The sequence below is a fragment of the Neoarius graeffei genome, chromosome 18 (assembly GCF_027579695.1).
Source record: "Neoarius graeffei isolate fNeoGra1 chromosome 18, fNeoGra1.pri, whole genome shotgun sequence".
NCBI lineage: Eukaryota > Metazoa > Chordata > Actinopteri > Siluriformes > Ariidae > Neoarius > Neoarius graeffei.
Window position 1 is genome coordinate 57251897 of NC_083586.1, and position 27465 is coordinate 57279361.

Here is a 27465-nt window from a genome sequence, read left to right on the forward strand (position 1 = left end):
CATGCAGTAAATCTGAAACAAATGTGAGCACAGCCCAGTGTGACTGACACACACACACACACACCAGGTCACCGAAACAGACCCATCTTGGCCGAGTCTGTGAAAGATGTGCAGAAAGAGTTACTCAGCTGTGTACAGGTTGCCATGGATACCAAGACCGGTGGTCATTCTTAGTGCGCTGTCATGGTTACACACTTCATATCAAAGCAATTCTCTCTCTCTCTCTCTCTCTCACACACACCTGCTTTCAATAAGTCAGTATAAAGAAAAGACTTCACTGTGTAATTATAAATGAATTTACTTTATTTAAATCAGTTGTTTGGCAGTATGCTACAAATAAAAAAATATAAACAAAATACAGAAAACAAACAAAACCCAAAAAAAAAGGTACGACTTGGCACTGCATTACTGCTTGGGGATAACGAGAGAAAAAAGGGAAAATAAGAAACCCTGTGATATATTTATTTACGTATTCCATGCGTGAGAAAGCCTTTAGCTTTCATCACCACTCACAGCAATCATATTAGCAACAACCGTCCTCACATTTAAAGGGCCAGCACGCAGAAACAATGCTAATCGAGATCGCTAGTCAGCAAACGTCGATTCAAAATGTGATTTCAGATTTAACTCCTTCGGGTCACCGCGTACACAATTGTGTACATCACTTTCTACAGTAATATAATGCAATATCAAGACTGACGGGGTTATCATTTGTTTTTGTATGCTAGCACATATTGTTGGTATTGTGTGCTACGCGACAATACCAGTTAGCGTGCAATTATCACCTCGGTGAACGAACCAAGACTGATTGTTTTGTTTTCAGTAGATATACTATGTAATACTGTTACCATAGCAACATGTGCAGCTCAAAATAGCGACCAGGCTTTCAAGCCTGAAGTAAAATGCTAATTGCTAATCTAAAAAAAAAAAAAAAAATCCTTCATGATTTTTAGAAATATAACTCCTTTCTGTCGGTCTTTACATGAAGTAACCCCAGTGTTAAATCATCATGAATTTTGTTTACATTTCTGAATAGGTTTCTTTTACCATAAAGGCACCTTTAAATTCAACAGCTTCCTTAATATGTCGATCTATGCTAGCTAGCTAGCTAGCTGCCAACAGTAGCTATCTACTAGCCGTTTAAATGTGAGGAGAAGTATTGCTAATAACTGCAAATAACATGTAGCAACATAGCCAGGCTTATTATTAGCATTTTTTTTTTTTTAAGCTTTTTTTCATCTAGACTGCACAAAACCTGCTTGTGTACGCAAGCTGCGCTAACCCAACCAACTGTCGAGAAAATGAACCATATCAAAATAAGAAGCGGATACCAAAAAAAAAAAATTAAATTAAAAATTCCAACCTCCGTTAAAACATGTGATGCTAATTAGCGGACAGATTTGAGCTGAGAAACTGACACGATGAAGTGGCTGTGAAAGGGACAGTTTGATTAAAACGCGATGCTGATTCTCCAGGCGATGAATGAAGGTTAGCTTTGTTAGTAACGCTAGCATCCATTCCTCCTCGTTAGCAGATTTAAACTTCCGAGGGAATGTTCTGAGGGCAGCGTCGCTGCTGACATTTCACTCAAATGCCGGTCTGATCTGGAAACGGTTTCATTCACATTATTGTGGACACGTGTAACATTTACGTCAAAGGCTACGTTCCAAGTACCACACTGATCCAGGATCTTTTTTCGTTTTTCCTTTTCTCCAAGCTAATTTCTGAAACGTCCCGTTCCAGTCCAGTTCTAACACTAAGTGGGAATGATAGTAATTTGGTCCTAATGGATGGAACACGGTCCTAATTCCCTCCGCACACCACATTACACTCTAAACTACATGGCTAATAACGCTGACTGAGTTTGTTCACTTTTGCGCCCTCTAGTGGAGCAGAGCGTCTTGAACAGTGTGTGCACTTCTGACAAGCAAACAAAAACAATTAAAAACATGAAAGACAGGACAGGAACACATTTTACATTTAAAAAAAAAAGCAGCCCATCTCAGCCGGGTGCCTTTAAATATTTGATCCTGTTGGCTTTAAACTTTAAAAGGGGCAGTTTGTAATTTTTAGAAAGAGAAAAAAAAAAAACCCGTTCAAAATGCATTTGCCTTGTGAGTTGCGCTTCAGAGAAAAGTGGCAGAACTGCCGGAGAGATCATTTCAGGGCCAGAAAAATAAGTTTAAAAAACTAAAACAAAACAAAAACCCACGACTCAAAGTTTTTCCAAGTTATCTCTAAAATCTCATGATTATTGCAAGTCCAGGAACTTTTTAAAAAAAAATTACAGACTGCACCTTTAAACAACGTTACAGTTCATTGTTCTTGCTGTCTGGATCTCCTGGTGATTCATTTATTGATTTATTTATCCATCCAAGTTTATTTTACATGTTTTGTAACCTCTTTTAAACCACTGAGCTGTACGTTCTTCAAAAATGACACGACAGACATGAGTGAGAGAGAAGGAGAAAGAGCGAGAGAGGCAGCATGAGAGAGAGAGCGCGAGCGAGCATGAGAGAAGCTCCATCCGAGGATTAATTTTGGCAGAATAAACAAGTACTTTAACATGAAAGATTTTACTTAACCGTTTTTTTCCCCACTTATCAGAGCTTTAAAAGTCCACATCGTGGTCAGAACGTTGCATCAATAAGACAATGATATTTTTATGCTGCAACTGTAAAATTCAAGTATTATTATTATTATTCTCATCATTATTATTATTATTACAACAATCAGGTAGAACTGCTTATTTTCCCCATTTATACACTGCCAAAATGCCACCCTGTATGAATGTGTGTGAATTATTTCAAGTGTGTGTGTGGGGTTTATCTGACGGTCACGCCGAGTTTCTCCAGCACACGCATGCCCTTCTCCTGATACTCCTCTCTGGTCAGCCAGAAATTATCTTTATCTTTCATGATGTCAGCGAGCACGGCTCCGCCCAGAAACACCATGTGTTTACGGCGAGGGGGGTCCTCGATACGGATCTTAAACTTCTGCAGAGAGAGAGAGAGAAAAAAAAAAAAAAGACGTGTTACTACATACAGTACACTCACCGGCCACTTTAACAGGAACTTCTTGTTGATTCTAAGATGCCCGTTCTTGGAACCCAACGCGTTCTTCTGCTGTTGCTTTTCTGCCGAGATGCTTTTCTGCTCACCACGGTTGTAAAGAGTGATACGAGTTACTATATCCTTCCTAGAAACCAATCTGGCCATTTTCCTCCAACCACTAATCAACAAGGTGTTCATTTCCACCCACGGCACTGTCGCTCACTTGGTCAACTCAATGTTTTTTGTTTTTCGCACCATTCATAGAGCATAAACTCTAGAGAATGTTGTGTGTGAAAACCCCAGATGATGATCAGCAGTTTCTGAAATACTCAAACCACTCCATCGGGCTCAAACCAACACCCATTTTCTTTCACCACAGTGAAAGAAAGTCACACTTCACTGTGAGATCACAATTTTTCCCCACTCTGATGTCTGAACATTAACTGAAGCTCTTGATTTGTAATAAAGTGGCCAGTGAGTGTATAACTATTCGCATGTTGACTAAACAGGAAGTCAGAGTGACAGCCAATGGTGTTCAAAAATCATGACACATCCACCAAACCTCACAGCAGCTTAGCGAATGAGCTAAATATGAAAAACAGGTTCTGAAACACCGGTTCTTCACCCACATCTGTCCAATCTGATGTTTATGGTGTACGTTTTTGAGATGAGATTGAGCATCGGTAGCACCTATGGTGACAGAAAATCCCCTTATTACGCTACTTAAACTGATCCTGCTTACACTTGCTGATGGAGGCGTGCAGAATCTCTCCAAAACTAGCCCAGGTTTCAATTTTTTTTTCTTATACCAAGTTATACGGCTGTATTTTTGTACAAGCACAAAGGCTCCCAAACATCAGTTTTGATTTTTAGAGACTTTAAAGTCACCCATGACTTGTTTTGAAGACCATAAACCTTTTGTTCCTATAGATGCACCCTGCCCTAAACCAGGTTTATGATTTAAATACGTTTATGAGCTGCTGTGTGGATTCTGGCGACACCTGGTGGTGGAGGCACAACATGGCGCTTTTCCAACAAATCTTAATTATACTGTAGGTCGGTTCCATCCGAAGTCACATCCGCCTCATTAGATATGCAAGACATGAAGTGGTGATCAGCTAAGCTCACTGTTCACAAAGCGATACTACCACTGGGACACCTTGCTAGTCGTTAAAATGCTCTACACTTGCATTGTTTTGCGCTGTTCGAATTGATCAAACCATGAAACTGATAAAAGTTTCTTCTGAGTTCTCCATGAAGTGATAAAGGGTGGCTCTTGAACCTTTCGCTGCGATGGAAGGGAGCAGAGTCAAAGAACACTCGAGTTTGCAGTGATCACCTTGTGAAAGATTTGTAAATTCCTCAGATTTATTTCGTTTGGATTCGCAAATCACCTTTTCTCGCCATTTTCCGTTATTTCGTTATTTCATGATGCTTTTGAAGGAAGTTCAGGAGACACTTCAGTCCTCAGATGTGTTTTTGTTGACTGTTCGATCGTGGCCGCCATATTCAAAAATTAACACGCTTGTTTTCAATTTATCAATCACGATGATGTAGATTGGGCTCCTACACTGCACTAGAGAGAGAAGATAATCGAGAAGATCCACGTAAACCCAAAAGCAGAGCTCACGAGGTAACACACGAAACTGCTTCAGCAGCCATGCAGTTACAGTGGTGTTTGAAAGTTTGTGAACCCTTTAGAATTTTCTATATTTCTGCATAAATATGACCTAAAACATCAGATTTTCACACAAGTCCTAAAAGGAGATAAAGAGAACCCAGTTAAACAAATGAGACAGAAATATTATGCTTGGTCATTTATTTATTGAGGAAAATGATCCAATATTACATATCTGTGAGTGGCAAAAAGTATGTGAACCTTTGCTTTCAGTATCTGGTGTGACCCCCTTGTGCAGCAATAACTGCAACTAAACGTTTCCGGTAACTGTTGATCAGTTCTGCACACCGGCTTGGAGGAATTTTAGGCCGTTCCTCCGTACAGAACAGCTTCAACTCTGGGATGTTGGTGGGTTTCCTCACATGAACTGCTTGCTTCAGGTCCTTCCACAACGTTTCCACTGGATTAAAGTCAGGACTTTGACTTGGCCATTCCAAAACATTCACTTTATTCTTCTTTAACCATTCTTTGGTAGAACGACTTGTGTGCTTAGGGTCGTTGTCTTGCTGCATGACCCACCTTCTCTTGAGATTCAGTTCATGGACAGATGTCCTGACATTTTCCTTTAGAATTAGCTGGTATAATTCAGAATTCATTGTTCCATCAATGATGGCAAGCCGTCCTGGCCCAGATGCAGCAAAACGGGCCCAAACCATGATACTACCACCACCATGTTTCACAGATGGGATAAGGTTCTTATGCTGGAATGCAGTGTTTTCCTTTCTCCAAACATAATGCTTTTCATTTAAACCAAAAAGTTCTATTTTGGTCTCATCCGTCCACAAAACATTTTTCCAATAGCCTTCTGGCTTGTCCACATGATATTTAGCAAACTGCAGACAAGCAGCAATGTTCTTTTTGGAGAGCAGTGGCTTTCTCCTTGCAACCCTGCCATGCACACCATTATTGCTGACTGTTCTCCTGATGATGGACTCATGAACATTAGCCAATGTGAGAGAGGCCTTCAGTTGCTTAGAAGTTACCCTGGGGTCCTTTGTGACCTCACCGACAATTACACACCTTGCTCTTGGAGTGATCTTTGTTGGTCGACCACTCCTGGGGAGGGTAACAATGGTCTTGAATTTCCTCCATTTGTACACAATCTGTCTGACTGTGGATTGGTGGAGTCCAAACTCTTTAGAGATGGTTTTGTAACCTTTTCCAGCCTGATGAGCATCAACAACGCTTTTTCTGAGGTCCTCAGAAATCTCCTTTGTTCGTGCCATGATACACTTCCACAAATGTGTTGTGAAGATCAGACTTTGATAGATCCCTGTTCTTTAAATAAAACAGGGTGCCCACTCACACCTGATTGTCATCCCTTTGATTGAAAACACCTGACTCTAATTTCACCTTCAAATTAACTGCTAATCCTAGAGGTTCACATACTTTTGCCACTCACGTGTACTATTGGGTCATTTTCCTCAATAAATAAATGACCAAGTATAATATTTTTGTCTCATTGGTTTAACTGGGTTCTCTTTATCTACTTTTAGGACTTGCGTGAAAATCTGATGTTGTTTTAGGTCACATTTATGCAGAAATATAGACAATTCTAAAGGGTTCACAAACTTTCAAGCACCACTGTACAGCGAGCAGTGATAACTTCTCCGTCCTGTTTCACCAACACCCGGGTCTTTAAAGGGGTTTCTGTGCACCTTTATGAAGGATTTATTTACCTGGAAGAGAAGAGCAGGGAGGATTGAGAATCCAGCGTCTGTGGCTTGTTTACACCCGATACTAAAACTTGTAGTGTCCTAGCAACCATCACAAAGACGTGTACAAAAAGCCCAGAAATTCCTCCTTACCCGGGCAAAAACCATACAGGATTTATCTTGTAGTGCCCTGATCCCCAGATCTTTAACCCAGCCACATATAAAAAGTTGCCCTCTTCTATGCTCTTCCAGGTTTTCACCTGTGTCCGTGTAGAACGATATCTGCAGCACCAGGTAGTTGGAGATGTCTGGGAACTCAACGGATGGATGATTTTCCAACTCGTAGGGGAAAAAAAAAATTCTTCTTTACTCGCATGTACGGCTCCATCCCATCGCAAAGAGCAACTTTCTGAAGGTATCTTGACCATGCATTGGCCTTTAAACTACAAAAATAGTCGGAGACGGTTTCACTAGTGATTTACATAACGGCAGCCAAATCGTTTTGTCTGACCATCACTTCATTCACTGGAAGTAAACTCGCAAGCAAAGTCATGTGACTGAAAACAACCTATAGAATGATTGTTACGATAAATGAAGATCCACAGATGTGTCACAAGTGACTAATAGCTTGCGAAATGTGAAAGTGTGTGTGTGTGTGTGTGTGTTAGGGCTGTAACGATATGCGTATCGAAATCGCGATACGCAGAGCCACGATCCGTATCGCGATACAAGGCGGCAGAATCGCGGTACACCCTTTCAAACTTCTCCTCAGCCCAAAAACAGAGGCGCTTCCAAACTTCAATTTATGAATACTTTACTTTTTATTTAAATTACATTTTAAACTTACTTAAATTACTTTTATTTTTTTTTATATCTATTAGTAAGTCGTTTTTCGCCGACCTGCGACAATCTTCTGCGAGTCACGCAACGTCCACACTCGCCACTGGCAGAGCATTCATTTCTTTTAAGCAGTCGCCATTCTGGTTGCGACGCGGGGAGCGAATCTGTAAACAAGCAGCTCATTGGCTGGCTAGGTGTGCCACAAGCCAATCACAATCACTTGACCGGAAAGGCATGCAGTGTTGCCAGATTGGGCGGGTTTAGGTGCTTTTTGGCTGGTTTTGAACATATTTTGGGGTGGAAAACGTTAGCAATATCTGGCAACACTGAAGGCATGTCTGCTTGGGCGGAAGCCTTCTGCGCCAGTTACATTTTGACATGTGAGCAATGTTTCACCATAAAAATTCCGTAATTTCCATCCGTTTTCCGCGATCACAGAAAATCATTGGCCCTATGAGTGTGAGACAGTGAGAGAGCCACCCCCCCAAAAAAAAAAAAAATCACGATTTGGAAAAATGACTTTCAGAACCGAAAAAAACAGAGCTTCCGGCTCAACAGTATTATTTTGAGAAATAAAACAATCTTTGTTTATACATTTGTTCATTTTTGCATACATATTACTCATTCTCTGCAGTGGTCTGAATTATTTGTTATTAAACAGTTAATGTAAGTAAGTAAATGTTAATAAGTCAAATTTACTACTTTAAAAAAAAACATTAAAAAAAAAAATCGTGGGCGTATCGAATCGTGGGTCAAAAATCGCGATACGAATCGAATCGTGAGTTGGGTGTATCGTTACAGCCCTAGTGTGTGTACTAACAGAAAGCTTGTCCACATCTCCTTTGAGCACCCTCTCCAGGTAAAGCTGCTTGAGTTCACGCTCCAGACGGGACGGGAGACCAGGATACATCGTCGAACCACCGGACAACACAATGTGCTTATAGAACTCAGCCCTGAGAAAAAGAGAGAGTCAAATTAGCGTCGTCAGGAAACTACAGCAAAATTTTATAGGAAGATGAACATCCACGAACAGCTTGCGTTCAAGCCCAGAGTGACAAACTGCTGTCATGGTAACTGACCTGGTGTCAATGTCAGCTGCTTGGATGGTGTTGAAGAGCAGCTCGGCCACGCCTACCCCCTCCACGTTAATCAGGTGTGGCTGGAAGAGTGCCTCGGGGGCTTCGAAACGCTCACCTCCGACCTTTATTACCCTCCCATCCGGCAGCTAGAGAGAGAGAGAGAGAGAGAGAGAGAGAGAGAGAGAGAGAGAGTTAATAAATTACACTCTCTTTCTGTCCCACAGTGCACTGCATAAAGTAGCACGTAACCTAGCAGCTGCAGAATACCCATAATGCACAGGTTGAACACTAAACATGCCTCTAAGGAGACATCGTTCAAGATGTACGTCTTGTACACAAGAGCATCTGGAAAACTTCCCCCCCCAAAAGAGGAAAACAAGTGGAAAGTTACAACTTCCCTCTGCTGCCCTCTAGTGGAGGCAAAATAGAAGTTCACACTATCGTGAGACTGCGTGTATGTGTGAGAGCTCACAGTGTAGGACTCGACCAGCACAGTGGTCTCCAGCGCAAGTTTCTGTTCCTGCTCGATGTTGTAGCCCACGTAGCACAGCTTCTCCTTCATCATCCTCACCGTCTCAAAGTCAGCCGAGTGGTTGAAGGCGTAACCTCGTAGCAACAGCAGCTACACAGCACACACGTTATTGAGGAGATCAGAAGGAATGAGTGAGTGTTTTGATGTGTATGTAAGCAAGTGTACTTTGCTGCGGTAGCATGGGTAGATATGCAATACGACGGAAAGGAAACGTGCACGTGTGTGTACCTTGATGAGGTAGCGCGTGATGTCTCGGCCGGCGATGTCCAGTCGTCGTGTGAGGTGGGGGAGAGAGAAGCCCTCATACACGGGACAGATGTGAGTCACACCATCACCAGAGTCTACAACCACCCCAGTGAGCAGGCCTACACACACGGGATCAGCATGAGCTGTTAACCTCGGTTAATCTCTCATCTTTACTTTTAATCCAAACCCTAAATATTAAATCTTATTTCACAAACCCTCAATCATCAGGCCTCGAAATTAACAGTGTCCCGATGGCCACTAAAATTTAGGCCGGGACAACTAAAAAAAAAAAAAAAAAAAATCACTTTGGGACATTTTTGGGACAGTAGAAAAATCATCAATACGTTTGTCAGGCGCGCGACCCAGCTTTCGGCTCCCAAAAAGCCCCCGAATTTGATCTGTTCTCTGCAATTACAGCGCGCATGGGAGCCAGAGACGCACGGATTCGTGACCCCGCCCATCGCCTTTGATCTGTATTCAGCACTATTACAGCGCGTGTGCGAATCACTTTCCTGCCAGTTCGCCGACATTCTATCCATGTAAACAACGTTCAACCAATCACAGCTTCCAGCCAATCAAGGCATCCACCAAATATTGCAAACTGCAACTGTTTAATGTTCGGATATTTCCGGAATACGTTCGGTAGCATGAATCATCCTGAATGACGCTTTCCGGACGATCTTCGTAAAGAATCATGAGCTCGGTGATGTTCGGGAGATCAGCTGACAATGCCAAATATGGTAAACCGGCAAAGCTCGGGAATGTACGGTGTAGTTCGAGCTACCTCGTGAGTTTCGGTAAACTTCGCCAAGTTTCCTGCGAAATGACGAGTGGAATTGCCGAAAACAGAAATATCAGTATGTTGTGATGTTGGGTCATGGCGCAGAGGACAATTCTCACGTATTTTTCCTCGCGGGACGCCCCAGCGTTGACGGGAGCGACAAGGACGGCCACAGTCACTGCTCCGACAACTTCAGTGACACCTGACAACGCTGTTCAGCCCGATTGTCGGCCTCCAGATCGTACAGATGAGGGGGGTGCCGATGTAAGGAGGGAGGGGGGCTTGGGGGCGATTACTGACGAAGGTCATTCGGGCGAGTGGCCAGTGAAGAAGTCCAAGACCTCGCACGGAGGTAAAGCGCCCGAAACAGCCCCAGTCACTGCTCCAAGTTCAACAGCCAGTCACTGCTCCGACAACTTCAGTGACATCTGAAGTTCAGCCCGATTGCCGGCCTACAGATGGGGGGGGGGGGGGGGGGGGGGGCGCGCCGCCAATGGAAGTGATGAAGGGGACTCGGGAACGATCATGGACAACAGCCTTTCGGGCAAGCGGCCAGCGAAGAAGTCCAAGTCCTCGGTATTTTTTCTTCCACTTCAATATTATTGGCGCCAAATTAGTTTTTTCGTTAAACTTTAAAGTAAGGAAAATTCCATTGGTGTATAAATTTTTCATAAATTTAGTACCTACAGTAAGGCCTTATTCTTGTCTGACATTCAATCTGATTTCAATAAACTGTTCCTGGCTGTAACGACCAAGGTTATTTTATTTTATTTATATTATTTTCCTGAAAACCAGGTTGGGACAGTCCATCCTCACTTTGGGACAGTTGGAATTTATTTTTGGGACAGTTCTGGGACAATAGGGAAAAAAGTTAATTTCGAGGCCTGATCATAAACCCCAGACTTTAATTAACCACCACCCCTAAACTCTCAACTCCAACAGTCAACTCGTAACCCTTGTTTTTTATCCTCAATCTGATAAATTTCTACCTCAAGCTTTAGACCCATACCTCAACAATCAACTAGAACCATCCACCTTCAACATTAAAGCCTCAATCATAAACCTTCCACCCTCAAACCCAACCCTTAACCTTCAGATAGAACTCTAAACCCCAACCTTAATGCTCAACCCTACAACCTCCAGATCTAACGCTAATCCCCAACCCTAAACCTCAACCTTCAAATCTAACCCTAAACTCCAACCTTTATATCCAACCCTAAAGCACAACCTTCAGGTCTAACGTTTAATCCCAACCCTCAACTCAAACCTTTATATCCAAGCCTAAACCACAACCTTCAGATCTAACTCTAAACACCGACCTTAAAGTGCATATTCTGGACCAATTTCGTGGGTTTTTTTTTATATATGAAAGTATGTCCCTTTACACACTCATCCAGAAGGGTACTTTTGCACAAGGCCATCTGTCTACAGCAGAAAAAAATAAAATAACAAAAACGCGTCTGGAAAAATCCCAAGGGAGTCTGGAGCCAGATTCGTGACGTCACCTGCGGAAGCGCCAGCAGGCTGCGCGAGCTTTGCACGGTTTCAGTGCACAGCCTGTGTAGACCAAGCGCTCCCATTTCTCTCTCATTGTCCGGTCTTTTGGAAAGCGATGAGTACTAATCCCATCAAGATTGGTGTTGCTACACCCTCCTACGATACATCTGTTAACCATTGTAATAATTACGCGATAACGTTGAAGAAATTTGCAGAAAACCACCAGGTCGTTTTCTCATAAACAAACCAGCGCTGATGTAGGATTCAGAGGGAGGCGTCCCGCAGATGACGTCACGAAAATCAATGTTTCCCGGGAAATCCAAACGCCAAGTTTTTTCAGAGGCGGACCAATTCGCCTCAAATGGCTCGATTTCAACTGAATTTTTCTGGTATTGTGCAAGGTAAAAAAATTGCAGAGAATGCAGAACGTTACAGATATTTGACCAAAGTTTAATAATAAAATAGGAGAATTACATTGATCTTGCTCCTGAATTTACCCGTGATATGCACTTTAATGCTCAACCCTAATCCACAACCTTCAGCTCTAACACTAAACCCCAACCCGCAACCTCAACCTTCAGATTTAACTCTAAATCCCAACCTTTATATCTAACCCTAAACCCCAACCGTTAAATGGAGCTAATAGTTCCAAATAAACTTGAAGTCTGTTGACCCCCTAGCCTATAGCCCAACATTCAGGCTTTGATGTTCAACCCTGCACCCTAAACACAAACCCTCAGCTTAATACTCTCAACCCTTAACCGTCAACATCATTCCAACGCTCCGAGTGCTGTTTGGATACCTTGAGCGTAGAGCGTGAGCACAGCTTGGATGGCGATGTAAACACCAGTAAACTGGTACGTCTCGAACATCACCTACAGAGAGCGAGGAAGGACAAATCTCCACTGAGCACAGCCACAAAAAAGCAGTTCCAGATAAAAGTCTCCGTGTCTAGATGGAGATGCTGGTCACGCTAGTTAGAAATTGTGTAAAAGTTGCAGAATCGAGAGTGACGTGAGCAATGGATAAAAGATAGTGGTGAGAGATCACATACCTCGATGATCTTCTCTCGGTTCTTGGTGGGGTTCATTGGGGGCTCAGTGAGAAGGATCTTGCAGTTGCGCGAGTCGATGTTGAGCTTCTCGGGGCCGAAGGTGTAGTCCCACAAGTGCTTCATGTCATCCCAGTTGCGCACGATGCCGTTCTCCATTGGGTAGTTGACCTCCAGCATGGAGCGCAGCTCGCTTGCCTCGTCCCCCACCATCAGGTCCTGTCGGGGTCACAGGTCACACGGTCAAACATTTTTCTTTCAACAGGGAGCCACATAAGGCTTGTGGTGTTTTAGCTTGGAACACTCAAAAGGCCCTCACATACTGTTGTAGAACTTGCTATATGATGAAACTGTGTCTTACAGGAAATACGGCTGCTATTAGACGATTTCTGCTCATCATAACGCGCACAGTTTTGTTTACGAGCTTTATGAATTATTCTATCACGCGATGTCAATTTTTGTAAACAAGTGTGTTACTAGGCAGGTGTGCAAAGTTTGTAGAGTATACAAGTATCAAACTAGCTTAATAAAACTGAAGAACGCGTGACGGACATTAGACACTGGATTTTGATGAACTTCCTTTTCAGAAGACACAAGTACTTTTACTACGACCACATACAGCTAGAACTCTGGATGATCTTTTGGTTTCATCATGCGCAGCAGTAAAAGACCTTGGTGTGATCACTGACTCCAGTCTTTCATTTGAAGCGCACGTAGATAATATTACTCGGACAGCCTTCTTTCATCTCAGAAATATTACAAAAATATTCTTCTGCATATACGATGCAGAAGAACCAGTTCATGCTTTTGTTACCTCTAGGTTAGATTATTGCCAGCCTGACTGACTGGATGTTCCAATAAGTGCATAAATACGTGCATAGTCCTTACTAGAACCAGAGGATATCACCACATCACCCCTATCTAATCCACACTGCATTGGCTCACAATTATAAAATACTACTAGTGAGCTATAAAGCACTGAATGGTCTTGCGCCGCAGCACCTCCGCGAACTTCTGGTCCTTTATGGCCCATCACACTGACTTGGATCAAAAGGTGCAGGCTATTTGTTGGTACCTCATATAGTGAAGGCTACATCAGGGGGCAGAGCCTTTTCTTACAAAGCCCCACAGCTATGGAACAGCCTTCCAAGTAGTGTTCAGGACTCATACCCCTTTTCCACCAAATCAGTTCCAGGGCTGGTTCAGGGCCAGTGCTGGTGCTGGTTCACAACTCGTTCAACTTGCGAGTCAGCTGAGAACCAGTTTGCTTTTCCATAGCTCGCGGTGCTAAGGGAAGCCACGTCATTACGTCACTGTATACATCAGTTACGTCGCTACGTTTGCATAAACCTTGGCGTGAATATCGAAGCAAAAACAACACGGAAGAAGCAGCAACAGCAACAACAATAATAAATGACTTCGCGTTTGTACAGGTGCTGCTTCTCGTTGCTTAAAAATGGCGATCTTTCGCGGTCTTGTTATTGTTGTTGGTCTTAACAACTCTGCCCCCCCGCTGACGTAAGCGGTTCTTTCCTCTGGCCCAGCAGAGAGTTGGTGCTAGCCTGGAACCGGTTTTTCTGGCCCCAGAGCCAGTTCTTTGTCAGTGGAAACAGAAAACCTGGTTCCAAACTAAGCACTGGCCCCGAACCAGCCCTGGAACTGCTTTGGTGGAAAAGGGGCATCAGAAGTTCTGTTTCATCAAGCCTTGGTGGAGGAGATCTGGAGGGTCCTCAGACATAAACTGCTTTGGTAAACTGGTTTGTATGGATGCACATGTTCACTCAAGTTTGTTGACTGTGTAGTGGCTGGCTGCTTTATGTCCCAGAGCTCCCTCATGTCCATGTTACCTTCTGGCTCTCCCTTTTAGTTACGTCGTCATAGTCAGTCTTGCCGAAGTCCATGCTTGCACTCAGCACACAATGTACACCGTTTTTAACCATTACTATGACAAGGCGCATACCAAACAACATGTTTCTCTCTCTCTCTCTCTCTCTCTCTCTTTGTCAAGCTACACATGCTACTCCTGAGATACCAGTGATTCTGACCTCTCCTGCTCTCCAGACCTGCCTGATCCATCCTAATGCCCTACTTCTGGCTGGAGACATCAAGTCATCACCCCATGGTGCAATGTGGCAGATGAACCCAACAGGGTCAATGGCACACCACCAGATGGCATGCAGAAGAGCCACTCAAATGGCCAACGGATGGCATCATTCGGCAAGCCAGTTGTCACTGCAGGGCAACTTCCATACCTGTCAGGTCTGTGGCACTTTTGTGCACCACTTGGCATCAGGTCTGGCGGTCCAGAGAGACAACACAATGCGGGCACGACATCATTTGTCTTACCTCACTGTGCAAGGCACTTCATTAGGAAAGGAGATTTCTGCACGTCCTAATGAAGCAGTCATCATCGCTAGTGATGGACAGCCAACGACTATGGAAACCTTTGTCCAAAGATACACTTAGAAGATGGCTCTGGACACGTAATGGAGTTTTGCCATAATGGTTTAGGACTACAATTGGCATAACTTTAGCACCGCAGCTGTCATGAAAAGTTACGCACTCAAGTCTCCATCAGTGATAAGTTGAGGACTTCAACACAATAGACTTCATGTCAAAACTATAATGAATTTCCTGGTTACACAATTCCACTTTTTTTGACTACACAGGACACAGTTATAGAAGTGGGTTATTTATAAAATCACGGACGGGTTCCCTTTTGAGTCTGGTTCCTCTTAAAGGAACAGTCCACCGTACTTCCATAATGAAATATGCTCTTATCTGAATTGAGACGAGCTGCTCCGTACCTCTCCGAGCTTTGCGCGACCTCCCAGTCAGTCAGACGCAGTCAGATGCGCTGTCACTCCTGTTAGCAATGTAGCTAGGCTCAGCATGGCCAATGGTATTTTTTGGGGTTGTAGTTAGATGCGACCAAACTCTTCCGTGTTTTTCCTGTTTACATAGGTTTATATGACCAGTGATATGAAACAAGTTCAGTTACACAAACTGAAACGTGGCGATTTTCTATGCTATGGAAAGTCCGCACTATAATGACAGGCATACTAACACCTTCTGCGCGCTTCGGCAGCGCATTGATATCTGAGCTCCGTATCAATGCGCTGCCGAAGCGCGCAGAAGGTGTTAGTACGCCTGTCATTATAGTGCGGACTTTCCATAGCATAGAAAATCGCCACGTTTCAGTTTGTGTAACTGAACTTGTTTCATATCACTGGTCATGTAAACCTATGTAAACAGGAAAAACACGGAAGAGTTTGGTCGCATCTAACTACAGCCCCAAAAAATACCATTGGCCATGCTGAGCCTAGCTACATTGCTAACAGGAGTAACAGCGCGTCTGACTGACTGGGAGGTCGCGCAAAGCTCGGACAGGTACGGAGCAGCTCGTCTCAATTCAGATAAGAGCATATTTCATTATGGAAGTACGGTGGACTGTTCCTTTAAGGTTTCTTCGTCATGTCATCTTAGGGGCTTGTTCCTCACCACTGTCTCCTCAGGCTTGCTCATCAGGGATACATTTATAAAATTCATCTATACATGCGCCATGTTTGCATTTCTGTGTACATCATGATCTCCTTCCATGCAAGCCAAACATACACAGCCAAAGACAAGACTGAAATAACGTATTATACCTTGTCTCTGTCCATATTGAGAACAATTTAGCAGTATTAATTTTAAAGGAAATGCGTCCTGTTAAAGTGGAGATAGTGAGAGAGCAAGTAAAGTTCTTTATTTAGCGCTCACATCTGCAGCACAGTGGTCTGAGGAACACTGATGCAATCATTAGTGACTTCACCAGGGGTAGAGAACTGAAAGGCAGCCAGCACACACACACACACACACACACACTGAAATAAATCCGAGAGACTGTACCCTTGTTATTGAATAGCTACACACAGACACAATCCATTACCCTTGAACACATGAATGGGTAATCGAAAGAACACAAAACCACAAACAGGAAGAGCAACAGAAATAAGAGCAAGAGAGAAAGAATTTCAGTTTCCTGTTTCCCCAAGTTTCAGCTTCAGAGAGACGTTCCTAACCAGTGTGCGCCACCCATTCAGTGATAACATTCATACATTACACACTTGCTGTTATCCAGTTATTTCAGTATGGAAACGCACAGAAACATGCATTATTATTATTCATAATAATAATAATAATAATAATAATAATAATATCTTACACTCGCTGAGATCACAAAGGCAGCCTGAGCGCCATTGCAGCTCACATGCTGCAGATGTTGAACAGTTAAAGAGCACGACTGTGTGCGAGAGAAAGTGTGTCTGCAACTGTGCGAGTATACAAGTGCACAATTATACAGGGATGCAAATGTGCAAGTGTGCATTTGTGTAGGTATTCTAGTGTGTAAGTATGCATGCGTGCTGATATGAAGTGTGCTACTATGCAAGTGTGGGAGTAATCGAATGTGCGAGTATGCAGGTATGAAGTGTGCGAGTATGCAAATGGAGTTTAGTATGCGAGTATGCAGGGACAAAATGTGCGAGTATGGAAATGTGGAGTTGTGTAGTATATAGGCAGTGTGCAAGTAAGCAAGTGCGGAGTTGTGTAGTATGCAAGTGTGCAGGTATGAAGTGCGAGAGTATGCAAATGTGGAGTTGTGTAGTATGCAGATGTGCGAGTATGCAAGTGCGGAGTTGTGTAGTATGCAAGTGTGCAGGTATGAAGTATGCAAGTATGCAAATGAGGAGTTGTGTAGTATGCAGGTATGCAAATGTGCGAGTATGCAAGTGCGGAGTTGTGTAGTATGCAAGTGTGCAAGTATGCAGGTATGAAGTGTGCGAGTATACAAATGTGGAGTTGTGTAGTATGCAAGTATAAAGTGTGTGAGTATGCAAATGTGGAGTTGTGTAGTATGCAGATGTGCGAGTATGCAAGTGCGGAGTTGTGTAGTATGCAGATGTGCGAGTATGCAAGTGTGGAGTTGTGTAGTATGCAGATGTGCGAGTATGCAAGTGTGGAGTTGTGTAGTATGCAAGTGTGCAAGTATGCAGGTATGAAGTGTGCGAGTATGGAAATGTAGAGTTGTGTAGTATGCAAGTATGAAGTGTGCGAGTATGCAAATGTGGAGTTGTGTAGTATGCAGGTATGCAAATGTGCGAGTACGCAAGTGCGGAGTTGTGTAGTATGCAGGTATGCAAATGTGCGAGTACGCAAGTGCGGAGTTGTGTAGTATGCAAGTGTCCGAGTATGCAGGTATGAAGTGTGCGAGTATGCAAATGTGGAGTTGTGTAGTATGCAGATATGCGAGTATGCAAGTGCGGAGTTGTGTAGTATGCAGATGTGCGAGTATGCAAGTGTGGAGTTGTGTAGTATGCAAGTGTGCGAGTATGCAGGTATGAAGTGTGCGAGTATGGAAATGTAGAGTTGTGTAGTATGCAAGTATGAAGTGTGCGAGTATGCAAATGTGGAGTTGTGTAGTATGCAGGTATGCAAATGTGCGAGTACGCAAGTGTGGAGTTGTGTAGTATGCAAGTGTCCGAATATGCAGGTATGAAGTGTGCGAGTATGCAAATGTGGAGTTGTGTAGTATGCAAGTATGAAGTGTGCGAGTATGCAAATGTGGAGTTGTGTAGTATGCAAGTATGAAGTGTGCTAGTATGCAAATGTGGAGTTGTATAGTATGCAAATGTGGAGTTGTGTAGTATGTAAGTGTGCAGGTATGAAGTGTGCGAGTATACAAATGAGGAGTTGTGTAGTATGCAAATGTGCGAGTATGCAAGTGCGGAGTTGTGTAGTATGCAAGTATGAAGTGTGCGAGTATACAAATGAGGAGTTGTGTAGTATGCAAATGTGCGAGTATGCAAGTGCGGAGTTGTGGAGTATGCAAGTGTGCAAATGAGTTGTGTAGTGTGCAAGTACGCTAGTGTGCGAGTACGCAAGTAGGCAACAATGTACTAACATGGATAAACAAGTGCATGCAAACATACGAGTACACAGGTGTATTGGTGAGAGCGTTTGTGGTTACCTTGATCTCAATGTTGCCCACTTTGGCTGTGGAGCGGATGATGGGTCGCCCCACCAGCGCAGGGAAGATGTGCTCAGGGAAATTAGAGCCTGCATAGCCACACTTCACAAACTGGGCGGGGGGGAAGAGAGAAAGGGTCATTACTGTTCACTCGATATAATAAATGTTACACACATCATGTTACAGACATTTTAAACATTTATTTATGGAGCTCTCAGTCAAGTCTCTCTCTCACACTCACACTCACACACACACACACACACACACCCATATCTTCCCCTCTGGCTGAGCTCAGCTCCCTGATCTCCTGCCCATCGGCAGTGTGTGAGTAAGAGGAACAAAATCAAAAGCCTGTCTGAACATGCCACAGTGTGCATGTGTGTCCTCTTCTACTAACCATCCACCAAACTGACTAACTTGGTGAATCTGGACGATCTTTTATTGCAGTGCATGATGTGAAGCTCCTGCTGGTGCAGTAAATCCTCTCCTGCCTGACCCTGGGCTTCTTCCATCCAGCCTCGAGCTTCACCTGGCCAGCCGAAAGCTTCTCCCATCCAGCCTTCCCCTGACCCACACATAATCCTCCTCCCACCCTGCCCTGCCATCCAGGATTCATCTGACCACTGCTGGGCTTCACTCACACAGCCTGGAGCTTCTCCTGCCCAGACTGAAGCCACATCCAGTCAATGATTTTCAAAGGTTAAGAATTAGAACAGGAACCCGTGTTCTTATTAGTAAAAAGTCTAACTACACAAACTTTCCAAAACTGAAGCCTAGTGTGAAACAGAATGCAGGATATAAACTACTCAAAGCCTGAGGGTGGATTTTTTTTTTTAACATCCTTTTTCAGACAGAGTTCTGCTGCACGTCTGCACACAGTTTAGATTTGAGTCATGCTTAGTGTTAAAAAAGTGCGAGCTGACTTCCTGTGTGTACGCTGGGTTTGTCAGAAAATAGAGAACACACACACTAATCAGAGCACCCTGGGTTGCCAGATTGGGACATTAAAGCATCTATAAAGAGTTTCATCAATTTAAAGGTTAGGAGAGGTGCTGGTGTTACCGTAAAGATTATTAGTCTTCAACGAAGAGAGAAAGAAGAGGCCTGTTGTAACAGAACTGAGAACAGGAACTAACTTCTAATATTGGATTTGGATTAAAAAGAACAAAAGTGTCGCTCATTAAAAATCAGTTGTAACCCGAAATCTGTGGTACAAGACGAATAAAGCACTTCAGGACGTGGTGTTATTTTCCTGTAAGAGCTCATCCAGTACACCAGAGCGTGAAGGAAGGGCTCAGCGAAGAGGCACTTTGGTTATTTACAGTGGTATGCAAAAGTTTGGGCACCCCTGGTCAAAATTGCTGTTACTGTGAACAGTTAAGCAAGTTGAAGATGAAATTATCTCCAAAAGGCATAAAGTTAAAGACGACTCATTCCCTTTATATTTTAAGCAAAAACAATTTTTTATTTTCATTTTTACATTTTCAAAATGACAAAAAAGGAAAAGGGCCTGAAGCAAAAGTTTGGGCACCCTGCATGGTTAGTACCTAGCAACACCCCTTTGGCAAGTCTCACAGCTTGTAAACACTTTTTCTAGCCAGTTAATAATCTTTCAGTTCTTACCTGGGGGATTTTCACACATTCGTCCTTGCAAAAGCCTTCCAGTTCTACAAGTTTCTTGGGCTGTCTTGCATGCGCTGCTCTTTTGAGATCTATCCACAGATTTTCAATGATGTTTAGGTCAGGGGACTGTGAGGGCCCGGGCAAAACCTTCAGCTTGGGCCTCTTGAGGTATTCCATTGTAGATTTTGAGGTGTGTTTTGGATCATCGTCTTATTGTAGGACCCATCCTCTTTTTAACTTCAACTTTTTTACAGATGGTGTGATGTTTGCTTCCAGAGTTTACTGGTATTTATTTGAATCCATGCTTCCCTCGACCAATGAAATGTGCCCTGTGCCACTGGCTGCAACACAACCCCAAAGCATGATGGATCCACACCCATGCTTCAGAGTTGGAGAGGTGTTCTTTTCCTGGAATTTGGCCCCCTTTTTTCTCCAAACATACCTTTGCACATTGTGGCCAAAAAGTTCTATTTTGATTTCATCAGTCCACAGGACTTGTTTCCAAAATGCATCAGACTTATTTAGACGTTCATTTGCAAACTTCAGACGCTGAATTTTGTGGCTCGGATGCAGGAAAGGTTTTCTTCTGATGACTCTCCCATGAAGGTCATATTTGTTCAGGTGTCGCTGCATAGTAGAACAGTGCACCACCACTCCAGGGTCTGCTAAATCTTTCTGAAGGTCTTTTGCAGTCAAACAGGGGTTTTTATTTGCCTTTCTAGCAATCCAACGAGCAGTTCTTTCAGAAAGTTTTCTTCATCTTCCAGACCTCACCTTGATCTCCACTGTTTCTGTTAACTGCCATTTCTTAATAACATTACGATCTGAGGAAACAGCTACCTGAAAACACTTTGCTACGTTCTTGTAGCCTTCTCCTGCTTTGTCAGCAACGATTATTTTATTATTCAGAATGCGACAAGTTGCTTAAAGGAGCCCATGGCTGTTGATTTTAGGGACAAGTTTGAAGAGTCAAAGAATTTATACGGCTTTGAAATCTGCGACCTTTCCTAACGAAGAATTTGAACAAGCCACAAGCTAATTAAGGTCTGGAACCTTGGTCAAAAGTTACCCGAGAACGCAAAGTGCCCAAACTTTCGCATGGTGTTCCTTTTCAACTGAACAAAACAAAAAAAATCTTGCTGAAAAGAAATGTCTCGTCTTTACCTTTTGGTGATCGGTTCATCTTCTGCTCACTTAACTATTCACAGTAACGGACATTTTCAGCAAGGGCGCCCAAACTTTTGCATGCCACTGTATCATGATTTATCATAACAGTTTATCATGACTGACAAAATCTGTTTTTAAGATGTGAGAAATGATGCCAGAGGTGAGAAGTGTGTGTGGACCAAATGTCCCTACAAGGACAGGAAATCTGACAAGTTTTTTACCGCACTGAACTCAGGGACCGCACATCTCGCTTTACCTCGCTCATTTGCACTATTCCGCACTACCTCATCTTAACAGCTGCTAGTTTGTTTATACTGCTTATTTTATGTTTACCTGCTATACCTCAAGTGTCCTTGACTGTTTGGTTATTTGAACCAATTTGTGTGCGCGCGCAGGGGCGGTTCTAGCCATTTTGGGGCCCTAGGTGAAATACAGACATGGGGCCCTCAAAAGTCAGTCTTGAAACACACATACAGAATAATGGTCATCCCTACTTGGCAGTGCAGCTGCATTCTTTTTGCTTTGTGCCCTTTTTTTTCGTTTAGCGCAACCACTCTCATAACTGCGCTTCATCTTGTTTACAGTTCCCTCTGCTTTGGTTTGAATTTCCGTCGCGCACCTGTCTACGTCGTCAGATCATGGACTAGTCCAATGTAAAACAACCAGGGTGTGTGTGTGTGCTGGGACAAATACTATATACACATGAATTCGATATTCTGATGCTATTTTGGTGTGTTTTTCCATTCATATCGTTGACTACTTAATATCAGAGACAAATTAAGATTACATATATATTGTTTGGTGTTTACCATGACGGCGCTAACTGTTAGGGGCCCCAGGCAACCGCCTTGGTTTGCCTAATGGTAAGTCCGCCCCTGTGTGTGTATATATGTATTGCCGCTTTTCCACTACCAACGCTGAGCCGAGCTGAGTGGGGCTGTTGGAGTTGCATTTCGACTACAACCGCGCTGGCTGGAAGTGGGTGGACACATTGGGTGGAGTTAGCGAAAGTGGGTGGACGTCACGTGATGTCGTTAGGCGGTGCAAACAGTGACATCAGTGACCTTTTAAGCGGTAGTCTCACGACCCGGATAGTAAACAATAAACATGGAGGACATGGAGTCGTTAGTGTTGCTGGTCTTGGTGCTGTGGCTTGTCACCGACAACGCCAACAGATACTGGCAAGAGCGTATAGATGAGGCGAGGCGCATAAGGCTCCAGAAATTCTCGTAATTCTTCTTCTTCCGGGTTTATAGATCCCAGCGTGCTCGCGGGGCGTGTGTGGGCATGTGAGGACACTCCTCCTCACCAATCAGTGCACAGGGGAGTGTCTGCTCACGCCCCTAGCCCCACTCGGCTCGGTTTGGCTTGCTTCAGCCCCACTCTAAAACGGTGCGAGTTTTGGGTGCTGAGTAGGGCTGAAGCGAGCCGAGTCGTGCTGCTCTGAGGTAGTCGAAACGCGAGCCATGTCGGGCTGAAGTGAGCTGAAAAAGGGTAGTATATGTATATTAGCCTGGGCCCGCCCATCCTAAGCGTGACGCAACACGAGGGCCTGTTCCGAGCTTAGTCTGGCCAGGCAGGCTATCTACAGCATTTCCAAGCTCCTGAAAAATCGGGAACCAATCAACTTTGAGCATCTCCAACGGCCCTGGGTAGAGGCGTGTTCAAGGCAGTGGCGTAGTAGAACTGCGACCGGAAGCCATAGATTGTTTACAGAATCTATGCCGGAAGCGCTTCATTCACTAGAAACATTACGAACATGGAGCAGCGGCAAGCCTTTGACACAGCGGTAGATGCTGTATTGAAAGCATTCAACGGGAAGTTCTCATTGAAAACGGAGCAAAGAGCAGCCCTGGAGGTATTTATTGAAAGGAAGGACGTTTTCGCCTTGCTCCCGACCGGCTTCGGTAAGAGTTTAATCTACCAGTTAGCCCCGTCGCGTCACATACGTCAGAGGAAAGAGTGATGTGATGTCTTGGTCCTAAGCTTCATCACAGCCTTTTCTGGCTTCGACCAATAGCAAACTGAGGCATTTCAGGGAGGCGGGTCAACCACGGGCTCTGGGAAACGGTTTGGCTTAATAGCTTGGCCAGACCAAATGCTCGGAGAGCTTTGAAGTCGCGTTAGCCAGGTTATATGTATATATGAGTGTTTAGTCTACATCTAGTTCATACCTAGAGTGTTTATATTGTCTGTTTGAGTGTTTAGTCTGTGTGTAGTTCTTATCTAGTGTTTATATCGTCTGTGTTTAGTCTATGTCTTGTTTTTATCTACTGTTTATATTGTTTGAGTGTTTAGTCTATGTCTAGTTCCTATCTAGAGTGTTTGTACTGTTTTTTTTTTCAATTATTCTATTTTTATTTATTGCACTGCCTGTTTGCACCGTGGGTCAGAGAGGACTGAAATTTCATCTGTGCTGTATGTCGAGCATGTATAGCATCTCGTCTCGTCTTCTTCCGCTTTATCCGGGGCCGGGTCGCGGAGGCAGCAGTCTAAGCATGGAAGCCCAAACTTCCCTTTCCCCAGACACCTCGGCCAGCTCCTCGGGAAGAACACTGAGGCGTTCCCAGGCCAGCTGAGAGACATAGTCCCTCCAGCGTGTCCTGGGTCTTCCCCGGGGGGACATGCCTGGAACACCTCCCCAGGGAGGCGTCCAGGAGGCATCCGAAAAAGATGCCTGAGCCACCTCAGCTGATTCCTCTCGATGTGGAGGAGCAGCGGCTCTACTCCGAGCTCCTCCCGAGTGACTGTGCTTCTCACCCTATCTCTAAGGGAGCGCCCAGCCACCCTGCGAAGGAAACTCATTTCGGCCGCTTGTACCCGCGATCTTGTCCTTTCTGTCATTACCCAAAGCTCATGACCATAGGTGAGAGTCGGAACGTAGATCGACCGGTAAATTGAGAGCTTCGCCTTTTGGCTCAGCTCCTTCTTCACCACGACGGACCGGTAAAGCGACCGCATCACTGCGGAGGCCACACCGATCTGCCTGTCGATCTCACGCTCCATCCTTCCCTCACTCGTGAACAAGATCCCGAGATACTTAAACTCCTCCACTTGAGGCAGGACTTCTCCACCAACCTGGAGAGGGCAAGCCACCCTTTTCCGGTCGAGAACCATGGCCTCGGACTTGGAGGTGCTGATTCTCATCCCAGCCGCTTCACACTCGACTGCAAACTGCCCCAGTGCATGCTGAAGGTCCTGGTTTGAAGAAGCCAACAGGACAACATCATCCGCAAAAAGCAGAGATGAAATCCTGTGGTTCCCAAACAGGATTCCTTCCGGCCCCTGGCTGCACCTAGAAATGTGTAGCATATTTGACAATAAAAAGTTGACTTGACTTGAAGTTTTAATCTTGTGGGGACATTTTGCAGGTCCTAATGAGGAAAGAAAAAAGCTATTTAGAAAGGAAAAAAAGTAACTAAAAAGGTCCAAACGTGTCCTTTTGGTGACTGATGTGAGGTTTAGAGAGTTAGTGTGAGGTACAGAAGGGGATGAGGTCAATACCAGGTCCTCATAAAGACAGTAAAGCCAGTGGGTGTGTTTCTCTAAACTGCTCTTCCGGATCAGGAGCATCTGCAAGGCCTGAGCACTCTCTCTCTCTCTCTCACACACACACTCTCCTGTGAGGTCTTTAGGTCCTCTCTGTCCATTTCCCCTCATTAATATGGATTTGTGAATTTATTTCTTCATTATGAAGCTAAGAATCAATGAGCTAACATGCTAGCTTAACAAACCGCCTACTTCATCTTTAACATGATGTAAAGCACATCCAAAACATATCGCGTGGTTTGTTCTCCAAACACACCGTGGGTTTTTAAGCTAAAATGGGTTTTTTTTTTTTCACCGACCGGAACAACAACTGCTGACAATCACATTCCATTGACTAGCCGTAACCCACTCCGACACTTCTTTACACACCCGTATTCCGCTTCACAACATGTGATTGGCTGTTCAAACGACTACAACCACTCAGAAGACGGAAAGTGAATAGCTCTAACCAATCCCTGAGCGAGAGGCGGGACTTGCCGGAATACGAGTGCGGATGAACAAACCTCCTCCACCCAACACGGTTGGTAGGTGAGGAGCCCGACTTCCCGTTTCCATCTAAAATGGCGCCGCCACTAATCACAGCCTGCACTCAACACGCAGGTGAAAGAGAGCGCATGCACTCACCCCGGTGCCGTTATCACACACCACCACTTTCCTCCCCTGACTGTCCATCTTCTGATCACAATCCGAGAATCCGCCCTGATCTGGCAGCCCAACTTTCCTCAGCACAGGCGGAAGCGCCGCCCAGACCCACTTCCGCATTCAATTACAGCCGGGAACGTTTTCAAAATTAAAGTCACCGCTTCAGATGAGGAAATTAAAATTCACTTATTTTGAAAAGTTATAACTCCTGCCTTTAATGCAACTCAAACGACAACTTTAAAAATCCTTTTAAAAAAACCTGCAGTTACAGCTAGAACAATGACTTTTCAAAATAAAACTCCTCTCTTTACTGCAGTTAAAACTTCAATAAGAAAAATTAAAATCCCAATGCAGTTACAACTACAGCCATATGACTTTTCAAAATAAAAGGTCCTCTTTTACTACACCTATAACAACAAAAAAAATCCCATTTTACTGCAGTTACAGCTACAGCTACAGCCATATAGCTTATTTTGAAAAGTCTTCGCTGCAGCTAAGACTACAATAAAAAAAAATTTAAATCCCCTTTTTACTGCAGTTATACCTGCATTCACTTATTTTGAAAAGTTATAACTCCTCCCTTTAATGCAGCTCAAATGACAACTTTAAAAATCCTTTTTAAAAAACCTGCAGTTACAGCTAGAACAATGACTTTTCAAAATAAAACTCTCTTTACTACAGCCATATCACTTTTCAAAATAAAGGTCCTCTTTCACTACACCTATAGCTACAAAAAAAAAAAATCCCATTTTACTGCAGTTACAGCTACAGCCATATGGCTTATTTTGAAAAGTCTTCACTGCAGCTAAGACTACAATAAAAAAATTAAAATCCCCTTTTTACTGCAGTTATACCTACATTCACTTATTTTGATAAGTTATAACTCCGCCCTTTGATGCAGCTCAAACTACAATAAGAAACATTAAAATCCTCTTTTTACTGCAGTTTTAATTACAGCTATGACTTTTCAAAAATAAAAAAGTCCTCCATTTACTGCATCTCAAACGACAATTATAAAAAAAAAAATCCTTATCTAATCTAATCTAATCTAATCTAATCTAATCTAATCTTTAAAAAACCCTGCAGTTACAGCTAGAACAATTACTTTTCAAAATAAAGGTCCTCTCTTAACTGCAGTTAAAACTTCAATAAGAAATAAAAAATTAAAATCCCCTTGTAAATGCAGTTACAACTACAGCCATATGACTTTTCAAAATAAAGGTCCTCTTTTACTGCAATTGAAACTTAGAAAATAATTAAAATCCCCCTTTTTACTGCAGTTTAAACTACTGCTGACTTTTCAAAAATAAAAAAGTCCTCCCTTTACTGCAGCTCAATTATAAAAATATTTTTTTTAAAAAACAAACCTGCAGTTACAGCTAGAACAATGACTTTTCAAAAATAAAACTCCTCTCTTTACTGCAGTTAAAACTTCAATAAGAAACAAAAATTAAAATCCCTTTTTAAATGCAGTTACAACTACAGCCATATGACTTTTCAAAATAAAGGTTCGCTTTTACTGCACCTAAAACTACATTTTTAAAAAAAATCCCATTTTATTGCAGTTACATCTACAGCCATACAGCTTATTTTGAAAAGTCTTCACTGCAGCTAAGACTACAATAAAAAAAATTAAAATTCCTGTTTACTGCAGTTATAACAACTGCAATGTAGCTTTTCAAAATAAAAGTCATCTCTTTACTGCAATTAAAACTTAGAAAAAAATTAAAATCCCCTTTTTACTGCAGTTATAACTACATTCACTTATTTTGAAAAGTTATAACCTCCCTTTAATGCAGCTCAAACTACAATAAGAAACATTAAAATCCCCTTTTTACTGCAGTTATAACTACAGCTATGACTTTTCAAAAATAAAAGTCCTCCATTTACTGCAGCTTAAACGACAATAATAAAAATCCTTTTTTAAAATAAAAAACTGCAGTTACAGCTAGAACAATGACTTTTCAAAATAAAACTCCTCTTTACTGCAGTTAAAACTTCAATAAGAAATAAAAAACTCTTTAATGCAGTTACAACTGCAGCCATATGACTTTTCAAAATA

General features: G+C 43.2%; 1 protein-coding gene across 1 annotated transcript; it reads right to left on the minus strand.

Moving 5' to 3' along the window:
• Positions 1-282: 282 nt before the first annotated feature.
• actr2a (actin related protein 2a) lies at positions 283-25527 on the minus strand. Its single transcript, XM_060899068.1, has 9 exons — positions 25386-25527; positions 18423-18533; positions 12416-12631; positions 12164-12236; positions 9066-9202; positions 8778-8927; positions 8306-8451; positions 8047-8179; positions 283-2996 (listed from the first exon to the last, which is right to left on the minus strand). Exons 1-9 carry the CDS (start codon positions 25521-25523, stop codon positions 2826-2828), a joined length of 1275 nt encoding a protein of 424 aa, XP_060755051.1. The 5' UTR covers positions 25524-25527; the 3' UTR covers positions 283-2825.
• Positions 25528-27465: the final 1938 nt, after the last annotated feature.